The sequence below is a fragment of the Pteropus vampyrus genome, unplaced genomic scaffold (genome assembly GCF_000151845.1).
Source record: "Pteropus vampyrus isolate Shadow unplaced genomic scaffold, Pvam_2.0 Scaffold48, whole genome shotgun sequence".
In the NCBI taxonomy this organism is placed as follows: domain Eukaryota; kingdom Metazoa; phylum Chordata; class Mammalia; order Chiroptera; family Pteropodidae; genus Pteropus; species Pteropus vampyrus.
This window is the reverse complement of record NW_011888829.1, coordinates 1,511,177-1,536,080: the sequence shown is the minus strand read 5'-3', so window position 1 is coordinate 1,536,080 and position 24,904 is coordinate 1,511,177. Positions and strand designations below refer to the sequence as shown.

The following is a 24,904-nucleotide window of genomic DNA, read 5'->3' as shown; positions in this document are numbered from 1 at the left end:
TACAGGACAAAATCAACTGAACTGGAGGCACTGCATGGAGAGGGAACACATCGTATTAGGAAGGGGGTGAGAAGGGTACAGGTGAGGAGAGAAGCCTGCTGCTGAGAACTGAACCTGGAGGCCAACAGGTACAGCACCTGGGAGGGGGCAGACAGCTTCATAATGGGGAGCCATCCCGCCAGACCCTCTGCCCTGGGGCCAAAGCCAGCCAGTGCCCAGCAGAGACTGTATAACCAGCCACGTGTGGAGGACACGCACAGGACACACCCACTCTCCCCGTGTCCACAAGTTTGCTCAACAGTGATAGAGTAATTCTAGGCTTTGTAGGGCTTGGAACTTATATGAGGTGGGGAAAGAGAAAAAAATACAAACATGTAACTTCTGCAAAATGTATGGCCATAGCCAGGGCCCCAGCAAGTGAGGGGCCCTGAAACTTCAGCTTCATGATAAATTCACACACAGCCCCCCGGAGGCCAACGAGCTGTCACATCCCGACACCCAGAAAAGTGCCTGTATCCAGCAGGTGCTCAACACACAGACGATGAAGAATGGAGCTCAGTCGCCACCCACTTCAGATAAATATTCTTTTATTTCCATACTCTATTGTGACATTTGCAGCACAGGTATTCTAATCTCATGGGGACATAAAACCCAATTCAGAAGATGTCCAGTGAGCTTAGGAGACATAGGGATAGCATTCATGGACCGTGCCCATGACAAAGGGAAACCGGCAGGGACTCAGTGACACCCACAGTAGCCACTTGTCTGACAGTGTAACAGATGGCCTAATTCCAAGTCCAGAAGCCCAAGAGAAGCAGCAGAAAAGCTGCCTGGATTAGAGCCAGAGCAACAGACACAATGACTGTGCCTCCCTAGGCCACAAGGTAGGCTTTTCCATACCATAGGCTACTGTGTTATTCTGACAAAAAAAAAAAAAAAAAAACAAGATGCCACCAAGATCCTGAAAAATCAAATCACTGGAGAGAAAGAAATTCTTAAAAATTAAAACCAATCCATAAAATAGTATCTGGAAACTCTGTGACTGGTGCCAATCAGCAGCAAAGTCAACAAAGAGTAAAAAAAAGCTTAACATCCTAGTAAAAAGCAGTAATGGGCTCGCCTACAATCACTACTGGTTAGCCCACCACCGAGATCAAAAGTGACTTAAAACCGAAAACTACTATCAGCAAGAGATTAAGAATGTAACTTCATCAAGAAGTCAACATTAAACAGTTCATTAAAAGCTTTTTCATTTAAAAAACAAACAAACAAAAACCCCAAAAACCCACTTTCCCAAATAGCTATTTCAAGGAAGACAAGCCTGAAACACATAAAACGTCCTCGTGTTCACTCCCGGAAGCCAAAGAAGGATGACAGGGAAAGCAGGCTGAAGGCCCCGGTCGCAGGCTTGGCCGACGTGGTGTACTGGATGACGTACTCTGGGTAGACCTGGTGCTTCTCGAAGACCACAAAGATGGAAGGGTCGGACATGCTGTTCACGCAGCTGTCGTAGAAGACGTTGCCCTGGCCCTCCTTGGCTGGGGGGCGGACGAAGGAGGTGTTGCCTCGAGTGAACTCGCCCACCAGCACCCGAGCCAGGAACATCGTGTGCACCTTTGAGCTGGATTTGCTGTAGTGGTGGGAATACGCAGCATCTCGGGCGAAGTAGCTCCCTGCAAGGACATGTATGGGCTCAGCTGGACACTGGGAGGACAGCCACAGCTGGGAAGAGGCGGCTCGACTGTCCTGTCAAGCAGGCAATGCCAGTGGCTTCTGAAACCAAATGTCCCTCCTGCTCTCCCTCCATCCTTCCTTTCTCCAGCCTTCCTTCGTGAAGGGCATCAGAGGGGACACCAAACTCTGAGACAGAAAACTCCTTTCAAGTTTTGAATCTGTCACCCAAATCCTAAGGCTCTGTGGATATAACATTACTTAACCCCCCGAACCTCAGTTTCCTCAGTTATAAAATGGGACTGCCATGCCCAACCTCATAGGGTCGGTGTGGAAGGTGACCAAGATCTCATACATGGAGCCACTCTGTAGCCACTGGCAGCCCAGTGTATAGTATTATGAACTACTGGGCATCTGAGTTGAAAGCTGCCACCTATACATTCGGATTTACCACTGGCTCACGTGCATCCTGACGCCACAGCCATCACATTGGATTGAGGCTAACTGCTGGAACGGAATAGGGACTGCTGATTGTAGTATCACATCCTTACAAAATTTTCTCAATTTAGTAACCATGTTGTGGAGACAGAAGATAATGTCCTTTTTCTTAGGTGTTAAGGGGTGAAGGGGCATGATGCATGCCACCTACTTACAAACGGTTAAGAAAAAATGGGGGTTGATAAAGTCAACCTGGCAAAATATTAAAACGGATGAATCTAAGTAAACCTAGGAATTCATGCAGTTTTAAAGATATTATTCTTGCAATTTTCTTGTGAATTTGCAATTATTTCCAAGTAAACTTTAAAAATAACCAAGAGATAGGAAAACATGCAGATGACTCATATTATAGCTAGAATCACATATTTACTTGAGCATATCTGAGGTATTCGGATTTCTATTCTAACAAAACAGCACAGATACCCCCTTTCCTCTCCTGACTTGGGGCCACCATCTCCCGGGGCCTCCCCTCCACAGAGACGCAGGCCCATCCCTGAGGGAAGCAAAATTCCAGCCTACGCAGGGCCGACCTGCTCAAACCATGGGTCAGGCTCCTGGCTGCACACCAAGGAGTGAGACAAAGGGTGCCGCCAGCTGTGCATCCTACAGACGGCCAGGGGCCGTTCCTCACCGAGTATGAACCAGCTCATCAGCTTACCTTGCCCGCCTCACAACCACCACTGTCCATTGCTTTAAAATGGTTTCCTATGCCCTGGACGATGCAGTGAGGCAGGGTTCTGCTGGAGGCCGCCTTCGCCCTTACCTTTGCCATAGGAAGTGCCATGAAGACCACAGACCCGCCAGTCAAAGTTCTGCTGGCAGATGGCTTCGACGAAACTGGCACTGGTACCATGGAACAGCTGCCTCTCATCCACCGCCTTCCCTTCATTTCTCTTCTGCATCTGCCCTTTCTGCCTAGAATCACAGGAGAGAAATGTGTGCTGGAGGCAGAGGGTACTTACCGCCCAAGAAAACACATTTTATTAGAAATGGCATGAGACCAGGATAAACGGGTCTAGGCCCATCAGACTCCAGCCATGGGCCAGGGAAGGAGAAGGCAGAGAGCGAGCCCTGGGTGAAAAGCAGAGGGAAACTTTTCCCTCCAGCCCAAGGCCTTTGGCAGCTCCTGGAACTCTCCAAGCAGACCAGCCTTTGGAAGGCAGGTGCACTTCATCCCCACCACCTTGCTTCCACCTGGAGCTGAGCCGGGGGAGCCTGAGGATGCTGGTCATTGCGGGGGCCATCCACCTTTCTTCTGCAGATTATCCTGATTTCATGACTGGACCCAGAGTACAGATGAGACTGCTCTAACTTCTTGTGAGGACAGGAAAGCAGGACCCCAAGCCCCCCATGGTGACCTGCTGCGGATCTCTATCCCATATGTACAGTGCCCCAAAACATGCTGGTCCTGAGGCACAAAAATGAGGCCCCTGCACTCTGGCTGTCAGGACAACGGCTTTATGTTCCCTCGGGTGTGGGTGACATGCTGAACCATCCCGTCAATCTTTAGAGAGGCAGAATGTGTAAGTGCGGCTTTGTCAGCGGGGATATCTCAGTTCTCCTCACTCTGAGAGGATGTGCCAGCACTGAGCTATAAAGATGATGAGACAGACAGGAAAGCTGGGACACAGCTCCCGATTCTAGCAGCCCTGGGCAAGCAGTAGCTGCTATCTGGGATCGTCCCTGAAGCCCAGAACACATCTGGTAAGCAGCTAGCCTACCACATACAGGTCTCAGGGTACAGAGTCACCAGCCTGCCAAGAGCAAGCCCCCAACATACCACTGGTAGACTTCCCAGAGAGCCAGGTTCTGGACTCGCTCAATCTTCTGGATGCAGAAGGGCAGCGTACGATTAAAGAGGTTCTGGACCTTCTGATATTCTTCTGAGGAAGAACTGAGGGTGATCAACTGCAAGGGGCAAATATTTTTATTATGTTACCGTCAAAGTGTAGAATATAGATCAATCTCTTCCCAAGACTGCTCCTAAAGTGACAGAACTGCAGAAGCAAGACCAGACAGTGACCACCCCTCCCCTTTGCCCCGAGGTGTATTTCTCCAGGCCCAGGATGTGTGTGTGCAGTTTGTGTTCGCTGTGGAACCTGCCTGAAGGACAGGCATGTGATGCTTACATCAGCACCATCCTGGGTGTCCCCAGGATGTCTCTGCTCTCCTGACCACACACAGGCAGACTACACCGTCTACAAGCCCGGAGTGAACGTCAATAAATGTGGAATGCATACATTTGGTAGAGAGGGGGCGAACGCGCCACAGGCAGCAGTGTTGCATGAGTGCCCCACGCCACAAGTGCCGACAGAAGAGCCAGGCTGGAGGACAGGCACAGAGCAACTCAGGAGCATGGCTGCCATGTCCCTCCAAGCTGAGCCCAGCTCTCCCTTAGCCTCTTGCTCTGGGAAACAGAACTTCGGAAAGGCCCGAAAGGGCCCCTGACCAAGGGCACACTGTCGCACAGTGACAATCCACAAATTCCTGCACTTGCAGCTTAAACTCTAACCATCCTCCCTGGTCCCAGTTCCACGAGGCCTGATCCAGTGATAGCCTATCTGGAGATCTTTGGGGAGTCCCTCTACACCACCCCCTCCCCCACCCCAAGGGCAGCCCTATAACCACCACCTCACCCCCAAAATTCCTAAATGATCAGGGCTGGGCATGGATGTCCACAGGTCTCCTGAAACGCAAGTCCTGACTCTGGTTTCCCTGCTCCCACCTCACTGGAAGCCACCAAACTACTCTTCTTGGAGTACGGAACCAACCCTGCCCCTGCCAGACCAGAGATTGTCAAAGGCTCCCACACCCGTCATGGCCGCTGCTTGGCCCCAGGACCAAGGTGCTCACAGCATAGCCTTGACCTCCTTCCTGCCCCCCACATCTATGTACACCTCCATCTAAGACACGCCTGACACCCCGTGTCCTGAACTGGGTGCTTCCCATTCAGTTCCCCTAAACTTTTACGTTCTTCTCCCACCTCCGCCTGTACAAGCACCAGTCACCATTTAGATGTGGACCCTGTGATGCCTTCCCTGATCCCCTCAATATGGCTGCCTAGTCCTCTGACACTTGAGTGCTGCTGTCAATTCGCCCAGCCCTTCGCACGTCTTGCCTGTGCTGTTGGTGCCTGTGTGAACTTTGTACAAATCAACGAGATGAGTCCTCCCAGGGCAGTGACTGTTATATTGTAAAAGCTGATTTGTGCAGTGCTTGGCAGCAGGCCAGCCATCAGAGGCCAGTCCAAGTGCCCCACATGGATGGGGCAGCATCAGACACTGGCCTGAGTAATCTACTGAACTCAGCGCAGCTCCTATTATCTGGCGGACCCTGCGTGAGCTGCTGAATTGACTGTTCCTTCTCTGGTCTTCTACTATCTACCACTTTCCAACAGCAACTTCTCCTCTAGATGTCCTTCATCGTACTCAAACTGTCCCCTGGTTTCATTTCTTTTTCTAATATTCACTGGCTGAGCCCTGCTCTTAAGCTCTTTATTTCTGCTTTTTCTAGAAAATTTCCAGCTCCATCCTCCATCCACAATATATCCTTTCCCCTCAGGGCCACAGCTACCTCGTGGATGATCTCCAGCTCTAAAATCCCTAAGACCTGAGCGGGGGGAACCACATACACCTCTGCCCTGCCCCTCTCACAAGCCCTGGCCTCTCAGCTTCTTCGCAGTGGAACAAACAGGACAGTTGCTCATATTCACCTATCTCTAAGAACCTCTCTCTCTTCCCCAGCCCAAGCCAGCACAAGTCCCATACCTTAAAGCCGAGGTCTGGCAGAGCCGAGGGGTCCCAATGGTCTGGGATGTTCTTTGGGCCTGGAAACGTGACACTGCTACAAAATGTAAACAGAAACACTAAGACATTTAGTTTTCAGATGCAAGCAGACTATCACAGGTAGCCAAAACCACCAGTCTCGAGTCTCAGCATCTCATTTTGTAAAAGCGGAGGGGAAAAGCAGCACATAAGCATACTATCCACCTTCTGAGAGCACTTTTGTTCTTTGCCTAAGTGGCCCAAACTGAAACAATCAGGCCTGAGGAATCCATTTCTCGCCTGTATCCCAACTCCTGCACATAAGGAAGAGAGCATATGATTAAAGCGGTACCCACAAACCCTTCCCATGATTTTGAAATTCAAAGAGTTCTGAAACTTTTAAGACCCCTGAAATTTTTATTAAAGAGCTCTGAATGATTACTAAAAATAGCCTCAATGAAGTGTAAATGGCATATAAAGGCATTTTTTAAAAACATAAAATTGATGTCAAAACTCAATTTGACAGTAGAAATTTTACTTGAACTGCTATGAGGCTACTTGCAGTCTCTATATATCCTTTTTAAACTGACTATGCATATTTTTTTTTACTACAGAAATATTAATGACAGTGTTTTATGATCTAAAAATAAAAATAAATAAAATCTGAGTTTTGAAAGACATGTATAACCCAAAGGGTTTAGGAACAAGGACTGGGAAACTAATTCTAAATCATTGCTATTCAGCTTCAGAATGCTCTGTTCTTCCTACAATAGGTCTACCTTCTGTTTCTGCTGGCATGAAACCTTCATTCTGAGCCTCAAAGAACTCCCACAAATAACATTCCTAGGAAAATGGCACCGTTTAAAAATAACTAAGCAAGATCCCGCAAGCAAGAATCAGCCAGAAACAGACCCACGGAGACTTATGTTGCTGAAATTATCAGGCACAGTACTAAGACAACTATTCTTTCTATGTTTCTTAAAGAAATAAAAGACAAACTAAAAACACATGCAAGAACAGGACCTAGAAGATCTGAGAAAGGACCAAACAGAACTTTTAGAAATAAAAAATGCAATCCTTGATAGAAGTTCAATGGACAGGTGTACTAGCAGATGAGACGACCTGAAGTGAGAATGAGTAAGCCAAAAGATATGAGAAATGAAATTCTCCGGAATGTGGCCCACAGCAATAAGGAGATGAAAAATATAGGGAAGAAGGTGAGACGTAGAAAAGAGAGAGAAAGCCTGAATCTAGCCAAAGAGAGGAGAGAGAACCGGGTGGGGGCAATCTTCAAGGAGAATTAATGAGATTCACCAACTCACAAGTTTAAGAAGCCCAAAGAATCTGCAACAGGATAATTAAAAATACATACCCTGACATGCCACAGGGAGAGTTCATAACACCAAGACAAACAAAAAAGTAGCCAGAGGAGGAAAAAGGGGATTTAGGCAAAGAAGTGCCAGTTTGACTGACAGCTGATTCCTTAAAAGCGGCAATGGAAACAAGAGGACAGTGAGTGATATCAATGTTCTTCTAAGAGAAAACGACTACAATCGAAAATTCCATACCCAGTGAAAATATCATTCGAGACTGAGGGCAAAATAAAGACATATTCAAACAAACAAAACGCAATTTCCCAACATCTTAATCTAAGGAAATTTAAAAAGACAAAGAAATTTGTAAAATGTGAGTAAATTTAATGAAACATTCATAGTATTAAATAACAGTGCCTTATGAAGTTAAAAAATTTTGTTAGAGGAAGGTAAATGGAATAATGTACATGAAGGTCCTAATATCAGCTGGTAGGAGGGCAAAGATATTGACCAACCGACTTATACCTAAGAACACATGTAATTTCTAGTGTGGCCTAAAAAAACAAAAACAAAAAAACAAAAACAGTAAGTAGTGGGGGAAAACGAAATGACAAAAGTATCCAAAAGAAGATAATCAAAGAAAAAATATGACCCAATCATATGGAAGGGTAGTAAGGAACTAAACCAGACACCTGATATGTAAATGCCATTATGAACTTCCATTAAATGCCTATATTATAATTTCTAAATATGGAGACCATATTCTGTGACCCTGTTAACTGTGTAAACAGAAAAGTAGCTTCTGAAAGTGACCCACCCTAAGAATTCCAGTTGGCCATGGAGGCCCGAGCAGACTTGCCTGCTGGAACTACGACGGCCAGCTGCGGTCACACAGGTTAGAGGGAAGAGCCATGCACTTCACTGCAGTAACACATGCGACTCTCAGGGTTACGGAGGAGGTAGATCCTGAACCACTCAAATCTTAGTCTGAATTTGACCAAAATAATCACTTTTATTTCTGATGTGTGACATCTGTGTGTGGACCCCTGAAGACTAAGTCAGAGTGACAACAAAAGAGATCTAGTCTCTTTTTTCCAGAAAGACGACAGATTTTTCCAAACTGTGCCTAGGGTAGACTCTGGAGAAGGAAAGAATTTTAGTTAAGCAAAATTCTAAATCCAGAAGCAATACACAGAAGAGACTGATATACTTAAATAAAATAAAAAATAAAAAATAAAAATAAGAAATAAATATTTCTGCCTGGCAAAATATTTCATAAATAAAGTCAAAAGACAAATCAAGAGAAAATATTTGTAACTTTTATAACCAAGGGTTGATCTCTCTCATAAATAAAAGGCTCTTACATTTAGGAAAAATACCAAAAGGCTGACAGAAAAATAGATAAAGACAAATAGTCTACAGAAAAAGAAAGGCAAATGGCCCTTATATGTTAGGAAAAAACAGTAAGCCTAACTTACAAGAGAAAGCAAATTAAAATACACTGACACACTCTTTCCCGCCTATGAGAATGGTAACAATCTAAGACCTTGATGACGTGCTCTGTTGACAAGGCTGAGGGAAGCTGGCGCCTCATGCATTCTGGGGTAAGCGCATAATGGTTCGACCCATGAAGAAGAACGTGCATGGACCTTCTAGGACTCTAACCTGATGACTCACCTCCACAAATATGAAACACCATGTACACTAGATTACCCTTTGTGGAGTTATATTTATAACAGCAAAAGACTGAAAAGATCAAAGGCCACTCTAAGAACCTCTCTCTCTTCCCCAGCCCAAGCCAGCACAAGTCCCATACCTTAAAGCCGAGGTCTGGCAGAGCCGAGGGGTCCCAATGGTCTGGGATGTTCTTTGGGCCTGGAAACGTGACACTGCTACAAAATGTAAACAGAAACACTAAGACATTTAGTTTTCAGATGCAAGCAGACTATCACAGGTAGCCAAAACCACCAGTCTCGAGTCTCAGCATCTCATTTTGTAAAAGCGGAGGGGAAAAGCAGCACATAAGCATACTATCCACCTTCTGAGAGCACTTTTGTTCTTTGCCTAAGTGGCCCAAACTGAAACAATCAGGCCTGAGGAATCCATTTCTCGCCTGTATCCCAACTCCTGCACATAAGGAAGAGAGCATATGATTAAAGTGGTACCCACAAACCCTTCCCATGATTTTGAAATTCAAAGAGTTCTGAAACTTTTAAGACCCCTGAAATTTTTATTAAAGAGCTCTGAATGATTACTAAAAATAGCCTCAATGAAGTGTAAATGGCATATAAAGGCATTTTTTAAAAACATAAAATTGATGTCAAAACTCAATTTGACAGTAGAAATTTTACTTGAACTGCTATGAGGCTACTTGCAGTCTCTACATATCCTTTTTAAACTGACTATGCATTTTTTTTTTACTACAGAAATATTAATGACAGTGTTTTATGATCTAAAAATAAAAATAAATAAAATCTGAGTTTTGAAAGACATGTATAACCCAAAGGGTTTAGGAACAAGGACTGGGAAACTAATTCTAAATCATTGCTATTCAGCTTCAGAATGCTCTGTTCTTCCTACAATAGGTCTACCTTCTGTTTCTGCTGGCATGAAACCTTCATTCTGAGCCTCAAAGAACTCCCACAAATAACATTCCTAGGAAAATGGCACAGTTTAAAAATAACTAAGCAAGATCCCGCAAGCAAGAATCGGCCAGAAACAGACCCACGGAGACTTATGTTGCTGAAATTATCAGGCACAGTACTAAGACAACTATTCTTTCTATGTTTCTTAAAGAAATAAAAGACAAACTAAAAACACATGCAAGAACAGGACCTAGAAGATCTGAGAAAGGACCAAACAGAACTTTTAGAAATAAAAAATGCAATCCTTGATAGAAGTTCAATGGACAGGTGTACTAGCAGATGAGACGACCTGAAGTGAGAATGAGTAAGCCAAAAGATATGAGAAATGAAATTCTCCGGAATGTGGCCCAGAGCAATAAGGAGATGAAAAATATAGGGAAGAAGGTGAGACGTAGAAAAGAGAGAGAAAGCCTGAATCTAGCCAAAGAGAGGAGAGAGAACCGGGTGGGGGCAATCTTCAAGAATTAATGAGATTCACCAACTCACAAGTTTAAGAAGCCCAAAGAATCTGCAACAGGATAATTAAAAATACAAACCCTGACATGCCATAGGGAGAGTTCATAACACCAAGACAAACAAAAAAGTAGCCAGAGGAGGAAAAAGGGGATTTAGGCAAAGAAGTGCCAGTTTGACTGACAGCTGATTCCTTAAAAGCGGCAATGGAAACAAGAGGACAGTGAGTGATATCAATGTTCTTCTAAGAGAAAACAACTACAATCGAAAATTCCATACCCAGTGAAAATATCATTCAAGACTGAGGGCAAAATAAAGACATATTCAAACAAACAAAACGCAATTTCCCAACATCTTAATCTAAGGAAATTTAAAAAGACAAAGAAATTTGTAAAATGTGAGTAAATTTAATGAAACATTCATAGTATTAAATAACAGTGCCTTATGAAGTTAAAAAATTTTGTTAGAGGAAGGTAAATGGAATAATGTACATGAAGGTCCTAATATCAGCTGGTAGGAGGGCAAAGATATTGACCAACCGACTTATACCTAAAAACACATGTAATTTCTAGTGTGGCCTAAAAAAACAAAAACAAAAAAACAAAAACAGTAAGTAGTGGGGGAAAACGAAATGACAAAAGTATCCAAAAGAAGATAATCAAAGAAAAAATATGACCCAATCATATGGAAGGGTAGTAAGGAACTAAACCAGACACCTGATATGTAAATGCCATTATGAACTTCCATTAAATGCCTATATTATAATTTCTAAATATGGAGACCATATTCTGTGACCCTGTTAACTGTGTAAACAGAAAAGTAGCTTCTGAAAGTGACCCACCCTAAGAATTCCAGTTGGCCATGGAGGCCCGAGCAGACTTGCCTGCTGGAACTACGACGGCCAGCTGCGGTCACACAGGTTAGAGGGAAGAGCCATGCACTTCACTGCAGTAACACATGTGACTCTCAGGGTTACGGAGGAGGTAGATCCTGAACCACTCAAATCTTAGTCTGAATTTGACCAAAATAATCACTTTTATTTCTGATGTGTGACATCTGTGTGTGGACCCCTGAAGACTAAGTCAGAGTGACAACAAAAGAGATCTAGTCTCTTTTTTCCAGAAAGACGACAGATTTTTCCAAACTGTGCCTAGGGTAGACTCTGGAGAAGGAAAGAATTTTAGTTAAGCAAAATTCTAAATCCAGAAGCAATACACAGAAGAGACTGATATACTTAAATAAAATAAAAAATAAAAAATAAAAATAAGAAATAAATATTTCTGCCTGGCAAAATATTTCATAAATAAAGTCAAAAGACAAATCAAGAGAAAATATTTGTAACTTTTATAACCAAGGGCTGATCTCTCTCATAAATAAAAGGCTCTTACATTTAGGAAAAATACCAAAAGGCTGATAGAAAAATAGATAAAGACAAATAGTCTACAGAAAAAGAAAGGCAAATGGCCCTTATATGTTAGGAAAAAACAGTAAGCCTAACTTACAAGAGAAAGCAAATTAAAATACACTGACACACTCTTTCCCGCCTATGAGAATGGTAACAATCTAAGACCTTGATGACGTGCTCTGTTGACAAGGCTGAGGGAAGCTGGCGCCTCATGCATTCTGGGGTAAGCGCATAATGGTTCGACCCATGAAGAAGAACGTGCATGGACCTTCTAGGACTCTAACCTGATGACTCACCTCCACAAATATGAAACACCATGTACACTAGATTACCCTTTGTGGAGTTATATTTATAACAGCAAAAGACTGAAAAGATCAAAGGCCAGGCACAGAAAGTGCTGAGGCATTCAGTTACACGGCCAGTAAACCGCCTTAATGCTTTCACTAAAGGAGGTTTTCTGTACTCAGCACAGTATGCCCTGATACACGCCAAGTACCAAGTTCCCCAAATGCCACGTACCAGGTTTGCTTCACCTTCACATCCTGAGGAGACACGTATCTGGGTCTCCGACAAACCTTTCTGGTTGTGCCATAGAGCAGGTTTTTCTGAATGAAGGCTGAAAAAAAAATTTACATACATATATATGTGTATATATATATATACACATATACACACACACACACACACACACACACACACACACACACACACACACACACAGAGCAGAAGATGGTCATGTTTTATAAACATATCAAATGGGTTGGAAAGCTAATCCAAACATGTAAAGCCCAGAATCAGCCTGTTAAAAGTCAGGCGGTTTTGACTCATTTCAAATATTCATAAAGAAATAGGAAGCCTTAGGAGACTGGGTTTAATGAATAGATGAATGATTAGTAATTGACATATCAATTACACATGAGTGCTTTTAAATTGTTCCTTCCAATCTTGTTTAAACTATTATTTTGCTTAGCAATTTTTCCCAGTCTGGATACAAAAAAAGCTTCATCCCAGCCTGAGACCAAATTAGAGATCTTGAACCAGTGGGATTTAGAATATAATAATTTTACTCTTATGACTTTATTTTAAGGAAACACTCTATAGCAGTATTTCTTAACCATTTTTAAACCTGTACCATCTTTAATAAACACATTTCTTGCCCCATTCCCACCCCCAAGATCCTCAGATTCATCTTGAGGGTGGAAGGGACACTGCCCCTTGAGTCGAAAAACCACCAATACCTACAAGTTAGATTACATGTCTCCACTCATCAGGAAAATCCTGTCAAGTCTTACTTTCTGCATTTAAGAATATAAAAATAATTGTTTTCATTTAAAAAACATTTCAATATTAATTTTCAGATGTCTTTAACTTACCTTACTACATTTGAGGTGTGTGTTCCCTGTGCTACAGCCCAGGTGGTTGTCAAAATCAGGCACTCCTGGGGGGGTCCCCTACATTTTAATCAGGAGCCCATGATCCAGACCCAGCTACCACAACCCCTTCTGTTACCCACCAGTCAACCTTCCATCAATACTCTGCTAGCTAATTAGCATACTGCATGGGTTTTTATTGGCCTGTTGACTGACATTATGATGACTTTCAAATGGGCTTTCACTGGTAAAATTAAGTTATTCAAGACATGTGGACTGGATAAATATATGTGAGACCCATTCTCTACCATCCCATGGACAGGGTAAAGAAAGGCATTTTCCTTAATTTACCCTTAAAGAGGCTTAGTCTCTAAGCAAGCCCTAACCTTGGGGATTCTGCCTGACTGATGCCAGCTAACAGATGTCAGAATTCGGTCTCTGGCATCTTGGCATTTACCTTGAGTGACTCTTTTGAGACAAGAGGCAAAGCTGAGTCTTCCCCGATCCTACAGAACAAGTCGTCTGGCCTGCGGTATGTTTCCTAGGTGTACTTTCTAATAAATATCTAATTAATAAATGTGAGTGGCAGATATAGGTCTGAGATTTACTTTCACTGTATCTAGTAGTGAGGTGGTGAGGAGAGAAATTAACTCACTTCAAACTTTTTCTGTGACTACTGTCGGCTACCAACAAAAAAAGAATTGTGCCCACTCAGGCGAGCCTAGGTCAGTCTGCAGTAAGCATGCTTTCTCCTAGTTTGTAGTCAATTGCATGCGTGTGCTCGTCTCCACCTCCACGTGACTCTCTGTTCTGTCCTCTGAGGGTGCTGCCTAGTAGGGTTGAGAGTGATCAAGGCTGCAGCTGACATTTTCAATTTATTTGAAATTCTCCAAATATTTGAACAAATATTTTAAACTGTTGTCAGCAGCAGTCAGATGAGTGCTAGTTACATAGACGTGATCATCAGGGCAGTCCTGACTTGTTATTTTGTATATTTAATTGTCCCCTTTATTGCACTGTGTTTATCAGATTGGACTGCAAACCACCTCACATGTGACTGCTGCTTTCCAGCAGAGTCTGGTAAGCAGTTCTCACTGAAGAGCAGAGGAAACATTTAGGATCCCTGAAAGGGCCTATGGAGGCAGCAGCTATTCTACCTTGAGTAAAACCACAACTGCTACAAAACCACAAGCAACAACTAGCTAAAAGCATGCAGTAAGAGTGGATTTAGGGTAATTCACTAAAGACACTTTATTGCCCTCCACAGAGAATGAAGGTCCATAAAAATAGGGAAAACAGTAAACTGCGTTTAAAGGAAGCCCCACTCAACTCCCTTTAAAAATGCTAAACATTCAGAAGGATTGCGATGTGAATTTAAAGGCAAAACTAAATTGAACAATGCTGGACTGATAAATTCATGAGGAAATGGCCTAAAAAGTTACAGAAAAACTAAAACTTAAAAAAAAATTCTCACAATAGGCCACTGGAAAGCTAAAAGGTGTCTGGTCTGCTTCTGGCTGTCAAGGCAACTGGGACAAGTCACTTAAGGCCCAGTTTCAGGACACCACGAGCACACAAAAATCTGCTTCCCAGTGACTTTTAAACAAAGTACACGTCTACCACGTTTGTTAACCTGGCAGCCCCTCCATGCCGAAGGCGCCTAGAGAACAGAAGATATTAACATTACCACACCAGGGAGTACGAGGCAAAGCCGCGCAGCAGAACCACTGTGACACCTGTCAAGGACTAAGGTTAGTCCTCAGACACAGAGGAACTTGACCATGGCCAACAGGACAATTGCCACTGCGCACATGGCAGCTTTTCCCTCCACACTTTGGGCTCCTGTTCCCTCCTCGGGGTCATCTCTCTTCATCTCCCAAGGCAGTCCTCCTCAAGCCCACTGGGTGGGCATCATCTGTTTACAGGTCTGTCTCCCCTTCCAGATAGGCAGCACGTCAGGAGATGAGACCACCCTTTCTTTTCTTTCCTGGCCCTCAATGTGTACACAGAGCTCTTCCAAGGTTAATGTGGAAATGGCACAACCAACAGATGGCCAGGCCCTGCTGGGTGCGGGCGGTGGGTCAGGAAGTACCTTTGAAGTCTAACTTGTATTTGTGCTTTCCAGCCTCGAACTTCATTATGGCTGCCTGGGCATCAGACCCTGAGGCACAGTACGCCAGGTAGGCCTTCTCCAAATCGCTGCTGCTGACAGTGGTCACGGGGTGCTCCATGCCCTGTAAGAGAAAATACCAGATAATTCTTGAAGGCAAGAACTTAAGATGATGAAGACACACTGGGTGCTATCCTCACCATGCCCACAGCGGTACTCATGTCATGGAGGAGGCAGAGGACAGAGCAGGGTGGCAGGAGAGGGAGGCACTGAATAGAAGCCAATACAACTGCCTCTTAAAAGCTGCCTGGGAAAACAGAAGATCGTAAACATGGATGTTGCTAAATCAGGATACCTGCGATGGGAGAAAGGGAAGAGAGGGCATTCAACTGCTCATAATGGATGACACGAGCATTCAAATGAAGGTGAAACATCGACAGTGAATCTCGACTGCTACCAGACTCGATGGCCTGAGCAACACGGCCCCTTCTCCATCTAGTCTTGTTCCTGCCATGCTCTAATCAGAGGGCAGTCTTCATTTTCTTTTTCTGGTCCCTTAGAAAACTTTTCTATTTTTCCAATTATCCATTCCGATCCATCTTCCTCATTCCAATGACCTACTGGATAGCTGATGTTTTAGGATGGACTGACCATGAATTCTGGCCCCAACCTGTTTACTCTATAACCTTGGCAACTTATTGTAATCTCTCTGAATGTCAATTATCTCAATTTTATAACAGGTAATAGTATTTAAATCATACTCATACTGTTATACAATAGTTTGCCATCCTCATACTATCCTCAAAGGGTTGGAAAATAATTAAAATGAGGCATGCAGAGCACTTAGCACAGTGCCCAAAATAAAAAGCAGAAGTGCTGCAGAAATATCAGGTGGGTGTTTGGACACACAAGTCTGACATTCAAAGATGAATCTGGTCTGGAGACAGAGATAGAGAGCTCACTTGAGGTGGCCACCACTGTTGGAAGAATCGGTGTGATCACCCAGTGCAAACACACCAGTGGGAAGAATGGGGGTGTGGGCTGGACCCCAGGAAACCACAACATTCACTAAGGGGAGTGGAAAAGCAGCCCATGAAGGGCACAGGATAGAAGCAAGAACGCCAGGAGAGTGAGGAGCGAGTGGGCAGGAAGCTGGGCGAAGGCTGGAAATGCCATGGGACTTGGCACCTGAGCCCTCCGCTGGGGTCTACGGAACTGTGAGGCCTATGCCTGACTGGGTCCCACTTCCTGCAGGTGCTCCAGGAATAGTGACCAGATGAACAAGTAATGGTAACGGAAGTCAGATTCTGGTGAGTAGAGGAATAAATGTGGAGGGCAGGGGGGTCCTTTCCTTCCAAGCAGATAGATAGGGTGGTTCAGGTAGAAGAAGATGAAGGTAACTGTGGGGCTTTTAGAGCAAGGCAAAGGCAATCATAGGAAAGGGGAAAAATAGAAAAGGTAAACATGAGAAGCCTGTTGAGAATAATCCAAAAAGGATACTGGTTGGGATAATGCATCCTGGAGCCGAACGCCTCAGGGATGGCAAGTTTAATGCAGAAAGCTTCAGTGGGCCAAGTACAGTAATTCGTTTACATATAAGATTAGGTTATGGATTGAATTGTGTTCCCTCCCCAAAAGACCTATTGAAGTCCTAACACCCAGTACCTCAAAATGTAACCTTATTTGGAAATAGGGTCAATGTATATATAATTAATGTAATTAGTTAGGATGGGCATCTAATCCAACATGACTGATGTTCTTATAAGAGGATGGCCATGTGAAGACACACAAAGGAAGAACACCATGTGATGATGAAAGCTGACTAGAGTGATGTGTCTGTCTACACACCAAGGAACACCAAAAATCACCAGTAAAACACCAGAAGCTCGAAAAGGCAAGGAAGAATTCCCTACAGGTTTCGGAGGGAGCATGACCCTGACTACACCTTGATTTCAATTTCTAGCCTCCAGAAACATGAGACAATAAATCACTGTTGTTCTAAGCCACCCAGTTTGTGATACTTAGTCATGGCAGCCTTAGGAAATGAATGCAAGTGGAAGCAATTTGGATCTAAAATTTGGGAGTACATGTTGAGCTCAGGCATTAAAAAACTTAGCTTTTCTGAGAAGAGAAAACTACCTTGAACTGGCAATTAGCAGAAAACTAAGACAGAAATATAAATATGGGGTGACACCAGAAGTATGTGGGAAAAGAAGGGCTAGAATGGACAAGTTACCCTACGAGATGGTCCCGCTGATGGGACAAAATAAGACCATGCAGCCAAATGTCACTGAGTCCCCACGCATGCATCTATACCAGCATATGGTGTGTCACTCATACCTGTAGAGTCATCCCCAGAACAGAATGCCAGCTTTGAAAAGCCTTGAATTTTATCTGCAGCTACACAAACATTCCTGCACACACAGGCATTCACTCCAGAGTTACCTGCTCAACAGTAAGAGAAGCATCCTCCTATCTCATTTAACAAAACCAATGAAGAAACATGATCTCCAACTTTTAATCATTCTGATCTCATGAGAGCCAACGGATATCTAATTGTTCAAAGATGGAAGCTCAGAAAAATGAATTCCAAATTAGCAAGATCTGTATAATTCCCCCCAAAGCGGTGAGTAGGGACATCTGGAGATCTTTAGCTCTATCACTGACCCCCAGAACAATCTTTGGGCACATGTTAGAAGGGCTCTTCGATATGGAGGCTCAGGAGGGAATCACTGGCCCTCTTTCCATCACACTTACTTGTCTTCCATACTCCTGCCAAGAACCAAATTCATCAATCCAGTACCACACCCACTCGGTGGTGAGAATGTAGTGTGGAGGTTTGGTGACTGAGGAAGCCGTGGAGAGGCGGCGAGCCCGGGCAGTGCCAAACGTCATGGAGTCGAAGTTCAGATAATCAAAGTGAAAATCACCGACTGACTCAGCGCATAGGATCCTGCAAAAGAATGTAAGTGGTACATGAAAATTTCACCAGCCAAATGAACACAGGCCCCTCAGCTTCCACCCATGGTCTTCTAAATGCTCAGCTGGTAGATATAAACGTGAGATGCACATTAAAAAATTAAAGATCCCAAGACCAGCGGGGAGGACTGCTTTTTAAGATCAGTTTTGCTGTGCGAAATAATAAAATCGAGGTGACATAGAAAACTCATTATCATGACATTCCTTTCACTACACAGAAAGTGCTAGTTAAAATACATTTTTTAAATGCACTACTGAGCTGGAAAGAAAGGAAATCCTTAGAAAACAAAATAATAATAGTTAACATATGTTAAATGTTTATTGTGAGAGTGCGGCCCTGATGACACCTTGATTTTGGATTTCTAGCCTCCAGAACTGTTAGAGAATAAATTTCTATTGTTTAAAGTCACCAACCAAGGTTGTGGTAATCAGTTATGGCAGCCCTAGGAAACTTCTATACCTATATTCAGACTTATAGCTGTCTTCTAAATAGAAGCAATGGAAGCTACAGAACAGTGGAATAATCTCTGAAGAGTTGAAAAAAAAATACCCAATAAAACTCTTTGAAGAATGAGGATGAAATAAAGATACCTTCAGACAAACAAAAAACATTTGCCACTAGACTCTCACTAAAGCAATTTCTAGGAGATGAAGTTAAGGAAGGAACATGATCCATGAGGAAATGTATGGCAAAGGATGGTGAGCACAAAACAAAATGATAAATACGGAAGTTAAAGCAAATACTGACTACATAATATAATGCTAATTTCTAACTTCTGGGATTAAGAACAGAACAGAAGCAACACTTACATAGCACATTTTATACACCTGACACTGTTCTGAGTGTTTTACATATATTAATTCCTTTAATTTTCAAAATAATCCTTTGATGTAGGAACTATTATTTTATCTATTTGACATATGAAAAAATTGAGGCATAGGAAAGTTAAGTAATTTGCCCAAATTCATTTAAGTAGCAAATGAGTTTGAATGGAACTAGTAAGAATTCAACTGTTCATAATTCTTTAATAGTTCAAGAGAATGATTAAAAGTATAAATTAGCTTAAATTGCTAAAGTTTGTTACATTAAAGAGCTTATTTAGATTTCCAGAGTAACCACTAAGAGAATAAGATATTCAGGTCATAGCTCCCAAACTAGCAGATAAGGGGGAAAAAAATCAAATGAGAAAAAAATGTAAGAGAAGACCAAAAAGACAAAAGAAATATAGAAAAAGCAGGTCAAATAGCAAAAATCAAGATGGACAATAAAAATCAATTCAAATGTATAAGTAATCATAATACAAAATAATTAAAAAACAAAGATTGACAAACAAGAAAAATATCCAGTTCTATGTTTACAGGTAGTATAAAGGACAAAATATAAAATATGAGGACAAAAAACTTTGAAAGTAAAAAAAAAAAAAAATAGTGAACAGTAACTAAAAGAAAGTTGGCATAGTTATATTAACATCAAACAAAACAGACTGAAGGTAAAAATCATTACTAGAAATTAAAAGCATCCACTTTACATTGCTAACAGGCTCAAATTATTAAGATAAAAAATTTTCAACTTGTATATGCTTTATAACAGTTTAACATGTGAAACAAAAATTGATGGAATTATAAGGAAAAATTGACAAATTCATAGTGTTAACATATTTCTGTATGTTAACCGATAAAAGCAACAAAGAAATCAATAAAGATATAGAAGATTTGAACCACATAATTAACATACTTCATCTAACACTGCATCCAAAAGATCTTTAGCATACATAGAACTTTTACTAAATCCGATCATGTACTACACCATAAAGCAAGTCTCAACAAAATTCAAAGTATCTGTTATTACATGGTCTATACTTTAACAACAATGCAGTTCATTTGTAATTAAACAAAATTTAAAATACATTTAAAAATAAACCATGGGTCATCTAATATATGAGATCAAAAAAGGACAAAAGTTGGTTATTCTGAAATAGAAAACTATCAGTAAAATTAGTAAATCTCTGCAAAATTGACAAAGAATAAAAAGAGGGGAAAAAGAAATTAGAAATGTAAAAGACAAAATTCAAGATGCCACAGACAGTAAAAGATATCACAAGCAACTTTATGACAATTAATCTGCAAATAAATAAAACAAACAAACTTCTGGAAAAAAACATCAATTTACCAAAACTGACTCGAGGTAAAATAGAAAACCTAACTGGTCCTATAACAATTATGAGAAATTGGGCCAGTAGTCCCACAAATTAAATGTTAAGTCTGTACATTCTTATAGACATGTGATCAATCATTCAGGAAAAAGTAATTCTAACTTACCAAAAAAATTTTAACAGAAAAAAAAAAAAAAAACCATTCAATCTCATTTTTATGAGGTTAGAAACTTCTTGAGGTAAAAACAGGCAAAGATAATATGAAACAATTATAGACCAATCTTACTTAAACATAAATGCAAAAATTGTAAAGTATCTGAAATCCAAATTCAGGGGAGAGAGAAGGAAATGGGGAGAGGGGGAAAGGGAGGAAGGGACAGGGAGAGAAGTGGGGGAGAAAGAGGGAGAAAGGGGGAGAGAGACAGAGAGAAAGAAAGAGAAAGAGAGAGAATGAATGAATGAATGAGTGTGTGACTGTGTGTATTAAGCTCAAGAATGCTATGGACTTAACAGAAAATTGATGTAATTCACTGCATTAACAAAGTATGAAGAACATGGGCTCCTAATTAATGAAGAAGCAGCACTCAATAAAATTCAATTTCCATATGGAATTTTAAAAAAATTCCTAGCGTTCTAGGAATAAAATTAGAATTCTTTAACAAGGCCAAAGATTCCAAATACTTATTCATGTTAATTGAGTAACATTTTAACATTTACAAGTTACTCCTTTTAAAGGTAGGGGAAAAAAAAGAAGAAAAAATAATATTTCAGCTATCACCACTTCTATTCAGCATTGTATAGGAGGTCCTATAATAAGGCAATAAAAAGAAATAAAATGTATAAGAATTAAAAAGAAGTAAAAGTGCTATTTGACATTTATACTAATTTCTATGTAGATATCTAGAATAGATGCCTATACAGATGATTCACATATATTATCAGTAGATTCTGAGTTAAAATAGTTTAGTAAAGTTGCAGAATACAAGATTACATAAAAGTCAACTGCATTTCTATGGGATATCACGAAAAAATATAACAAAAAAATATTTTTTCTGGGGATGTACAACATGATAACTAGTTAATAATGCTGTATGGTAAAATAATAATAATAATCATCACAAGGAAATAAAAATTTTTTTATAACTATATGAAGTGATGGATGTTAACTAAACTTATTGTGGTAATCATTTTGCAATATATACATATGTCAAGTTACTGTGATATACACCTTAAACTTATACAAGTGTTGTATGTCAGTTATATCTCTATAAAACTGGGGGGAAAAGATATTTTTTAAAAATTTTAAGCAAAGAAGTTAACAGATCCCTAAGGAAAAAAAAATCTAACAAACGATATACAAGACTTTAATGAAGAAAATTATAGAACTACTGAAAAATATCAAAGAAGATTTAAACAAATGAGATGCTATCATATATATGAAAGTCTCAGCATCATAAAGATGTCAGTTCTCCCCTGACAGTAGTCAATGCAATTTCAATTTTAAAAAGTCACAACAGAGTTTTTTTGTGAAAACTGAGATTTTCGAATTTCTAAAGAGAAGCAAAAGACCAAAAGGAACTAAGACAATATGAAGAAAACCAAGGTCAGGATTTGCCTTGCCAGATGTCAAAACGTACTAAAAAGTTCTACAAGGTAAGATAGTTTGGTATTGATACAAACAGACCAATAAAACAGCCAGACACAGACTTGGGTGTGTATTTACTAACTGGTGCCTGACAAAGGCGGCACTGAAAATAGGTGGAGAAAAGATGGACTACTTTAAAATAGTAGCATTTGGCACGTGAGTCTGGAAATAAGCTATAAAATGTGTTAATATCGTGACAAATTTAGCTCTGTTTTGTTTGGATTTAAAAGTAAACTTCTGGAAATGATTAATGATGATGGCTGCACAATGTAAATGTATTTAATGCCACTGAAATGTACACTTAAAAAATGGTTACGATGATAGATTTTATTATGTATATTCTACAATTTTTAAAATTTTAAATTAAATACATTTTTAAAAGGTGGTCTTTGGAAAAACTGGTAATTCATCCGCATAAGAATGAAACTGGGTCCATCCATACTTTACCACAGGCAGGGCAAAATTAAATACAGTCCTTAAAATCTTAAGACTTTTTAAAGAAAATTCAGGAAAATTTCTTTATGGTCTTGGAATAAGGATGGATTTCTTATGACACAAAAAATATAAAATAAAGACGAATAAATACTTCTCTTTACTAAAAGACACCATAACCTAACAGGAAGAGTTTATTTTAAACACACACTCAATAGAGAAATTTTCTTAAATTCCTAAAACTAAATAACTAACTAAAACCACAACAACCAGCCCCACCAAAATGAGCAAACTACTAGAACAGACATTTCATAGCAGAAGCAGCATAAATGGCCAACAAACATATGGAGAAACACTTTACCTCGTGGGATATGCAAACGAAGATACCAAGTAACACCCCCAGACTGGGAAAAGTTCAGATGGCAGATGATAATATCAAACACTAGGTAGTGACACTACAGATTGTTAACGGAGGTGGAAAGTGGCGCAATCACCTGGAAAACAGTTTGACATCACCAGGCAGAGTTGAGGATGAACCCCAGCCCAACCCTAGCAGTTTCACCCCCGAACATCACTCAACGGAAGCCCGTGCACATGTGCACCAGGAGACAGGACAACCTGGACGAGTCGCAGAGAGTGCTGAGAGAAAAATGCTAGACACAATAGTCCTGTGTACGGTTCCATTTAGATGAAGTTCAAGAACAGGCAAGACTAACCTATGGTAATAGACATCAGGGCAGTAGGGTGGCCTGTGGGTGTGGGCATTGACTGGAAGGGGACAGGAGGAAATTTGCTGGGGTGAGGAAAATTATCTATACTCGGATCAGTGTTGGCTACACGAGTGTATGCATCTGTCAAATTCACTGAACTATATGCACTTCACTATGTGTAAATTTGCCTCAGAATAAGAGAAGGAAGTGGAGAGGGTGTTTTGTCAGCCATTTAATCCTCCTAGGGGAGTAATTTGTTTCACATAGTTTGCCAGTAGCAATTTGTACATAATTGTACTCTAAGCACAAATTTATTTTATCTACTCAAAAAGTAGACTCAAATTCTCTTTGTGGCAACATATTGTAGCAAGTTCAATCCAAGATGGTAAGTATTTGAAAATAAGGCTACCCAGAACTTCCTCATTTACTCTGAACTAAGTAAAACACGGGGGACGCACTTATAAAAATAAGGAAGTTAAAGGCTAGATAAATGGCAGTTCAGCCATACAACTTCACAGGCAAAGGCTAAAATTTCACAAATGATTCTCTCTCACTTTTCCATACTAATCAAGGAGGATATAAGTACGTGATCAATCTCAACAGCAAATTCAGAACTCACTTGGTACCACCACCTCCTTCCCCACAGATTCTCCCTTAAAAGAGAAGGTGGGAGAACGTGGGCACCAAACTACCAGTATAAATATCAACTTCCAATTCCCAGCCCAGAGTTCCTACCTGCAGACCAGGCTGTATACTAAATGTTCGTGTGTGTGTGTGTGTGTGTGTGTGTGTGTGTGATTCAAACTAAATCTTGCTGTGTCTAAACTTCCCATACCACACAGGAAAGACGAGGTAAGAGCAGACCCAAGTGAAATTATTTCCTACCTGTCTTTTCTGGGATTGCTATATGCTTCTTCGATAAGCTCCATTTTGTCCAAATCCTTCCATTTGTCTCCATCCAAGAACTGCCATCTATATGGCAAATGGAAATGAACTCTATTGCATTTATCTAAAACAAAAATATAAACAAGACATCTTGGCATTAGACAGCATGGCCTAGTCCCATGGTTCTCAATGGGTGTGGTGCTGCCTGCTGACCTGGCAACGTTATGGAAATCTGTGTGTGTGTGTGTGGGGGGTCTTTTTTTTCTTTTTAATACAGTCATATCTAAGCATTTAGATATTGAAATACGATGTATTTTATTATGTACACTTTTGTCTCCCTTTTTAACAGGACATTACAGTGACTTTTAGAAAGATGTTAGTAGGTTACATAATATATTAATTTCATCTCACGACAGTAAAGAAGTTGATCATAAGAAGGTCGAAGTCTCCACTCTTGCAGAGGGCACTCTATGCCTTTGCTATTCATGTGGCAGGTGGGAAGGGGAGCTGCCACACCAAAAACGAAGCCAGCTTTTTCTCTACTGGAAACCCAGCCCAACCCGACATGTTCCGCCTCAGGTGGTCAGCGGCATGGGTCCAGCACACTTTGATCTTTCTGGCTACTAACATATGCACCTCTTCTCAACACACGCCCACAGCCCTGAAGGTCTTCATATGCGCTGCTCTGCCCCTGCAGATATGCACATGCTGGCCCCAGTTAAAATCCTAGTCCTCTTTTTCCCTTTCTCAATTTCCTTCCCTCCTTCTAATGTTCCCTACTTCATTATGACATGACATTCCAGAGAACAGGCTTTCTAGGTGAGCCACAGAAACCAAATCAATTTGGCAAAGTACTCACATCCATATCCTC

At 41.3% G+C, this 24,904-nt stretch overlaps 1 protein-coding gene across 2 annotated transcripts in view; it reads right to left on the bottom strand.

Moving 5' to 3' along the window:
- Positions 1-570: 570 nt before the first annotated feature.
- The window catches only part of PARP12 (poly(ADP-ribose) polymerase family member 12), a 38,028-nt gene continuing 13,694 nt past the window's right edge, over positions 571-24,904 (bottom strand). Inside the window, exons 5-12 of one of the 2 annotated variants that reach the window (XM_023530282.1) lie at positions 24,034-24,157; positions 17,987-18,182; positions 15,212-15,353; positions 12,269-12,365; positions 5,937-6,012; positions 3,950-4,077; positions 2,933-3,084; positions 571-1,673 (exon numbers count right to left, since the gene is read on the bottom strand). In XM_023530282.1, coding sequence (XP_023386050.1) covers positions 1,348-1,673; positions 2,933-3,084; positions 3,950-4,077; positions 5,937-6,012; positions 12,269-12,365; positions 15,212-15,353; positions 17,987-18,182; positions 24,034-24,157 — 1,241 coding nt within the window. In that variant the 3' untranslated portion in view covers positions 571-1,347. Of the gene's footprint in view, positions 1,674-2,932; positions 3,085-3,949; positions 4,078-5,936; positions 6,013-9,062; positions 9,139-12,268; positions 12,366-15,211; positions 15,354-17,986; positions 18,183-24,033; positions 24,158-24,904 lie in introns of both variants that reach the window. The other variant, XM_011359489.2, reaches the window with a different exon arrangement.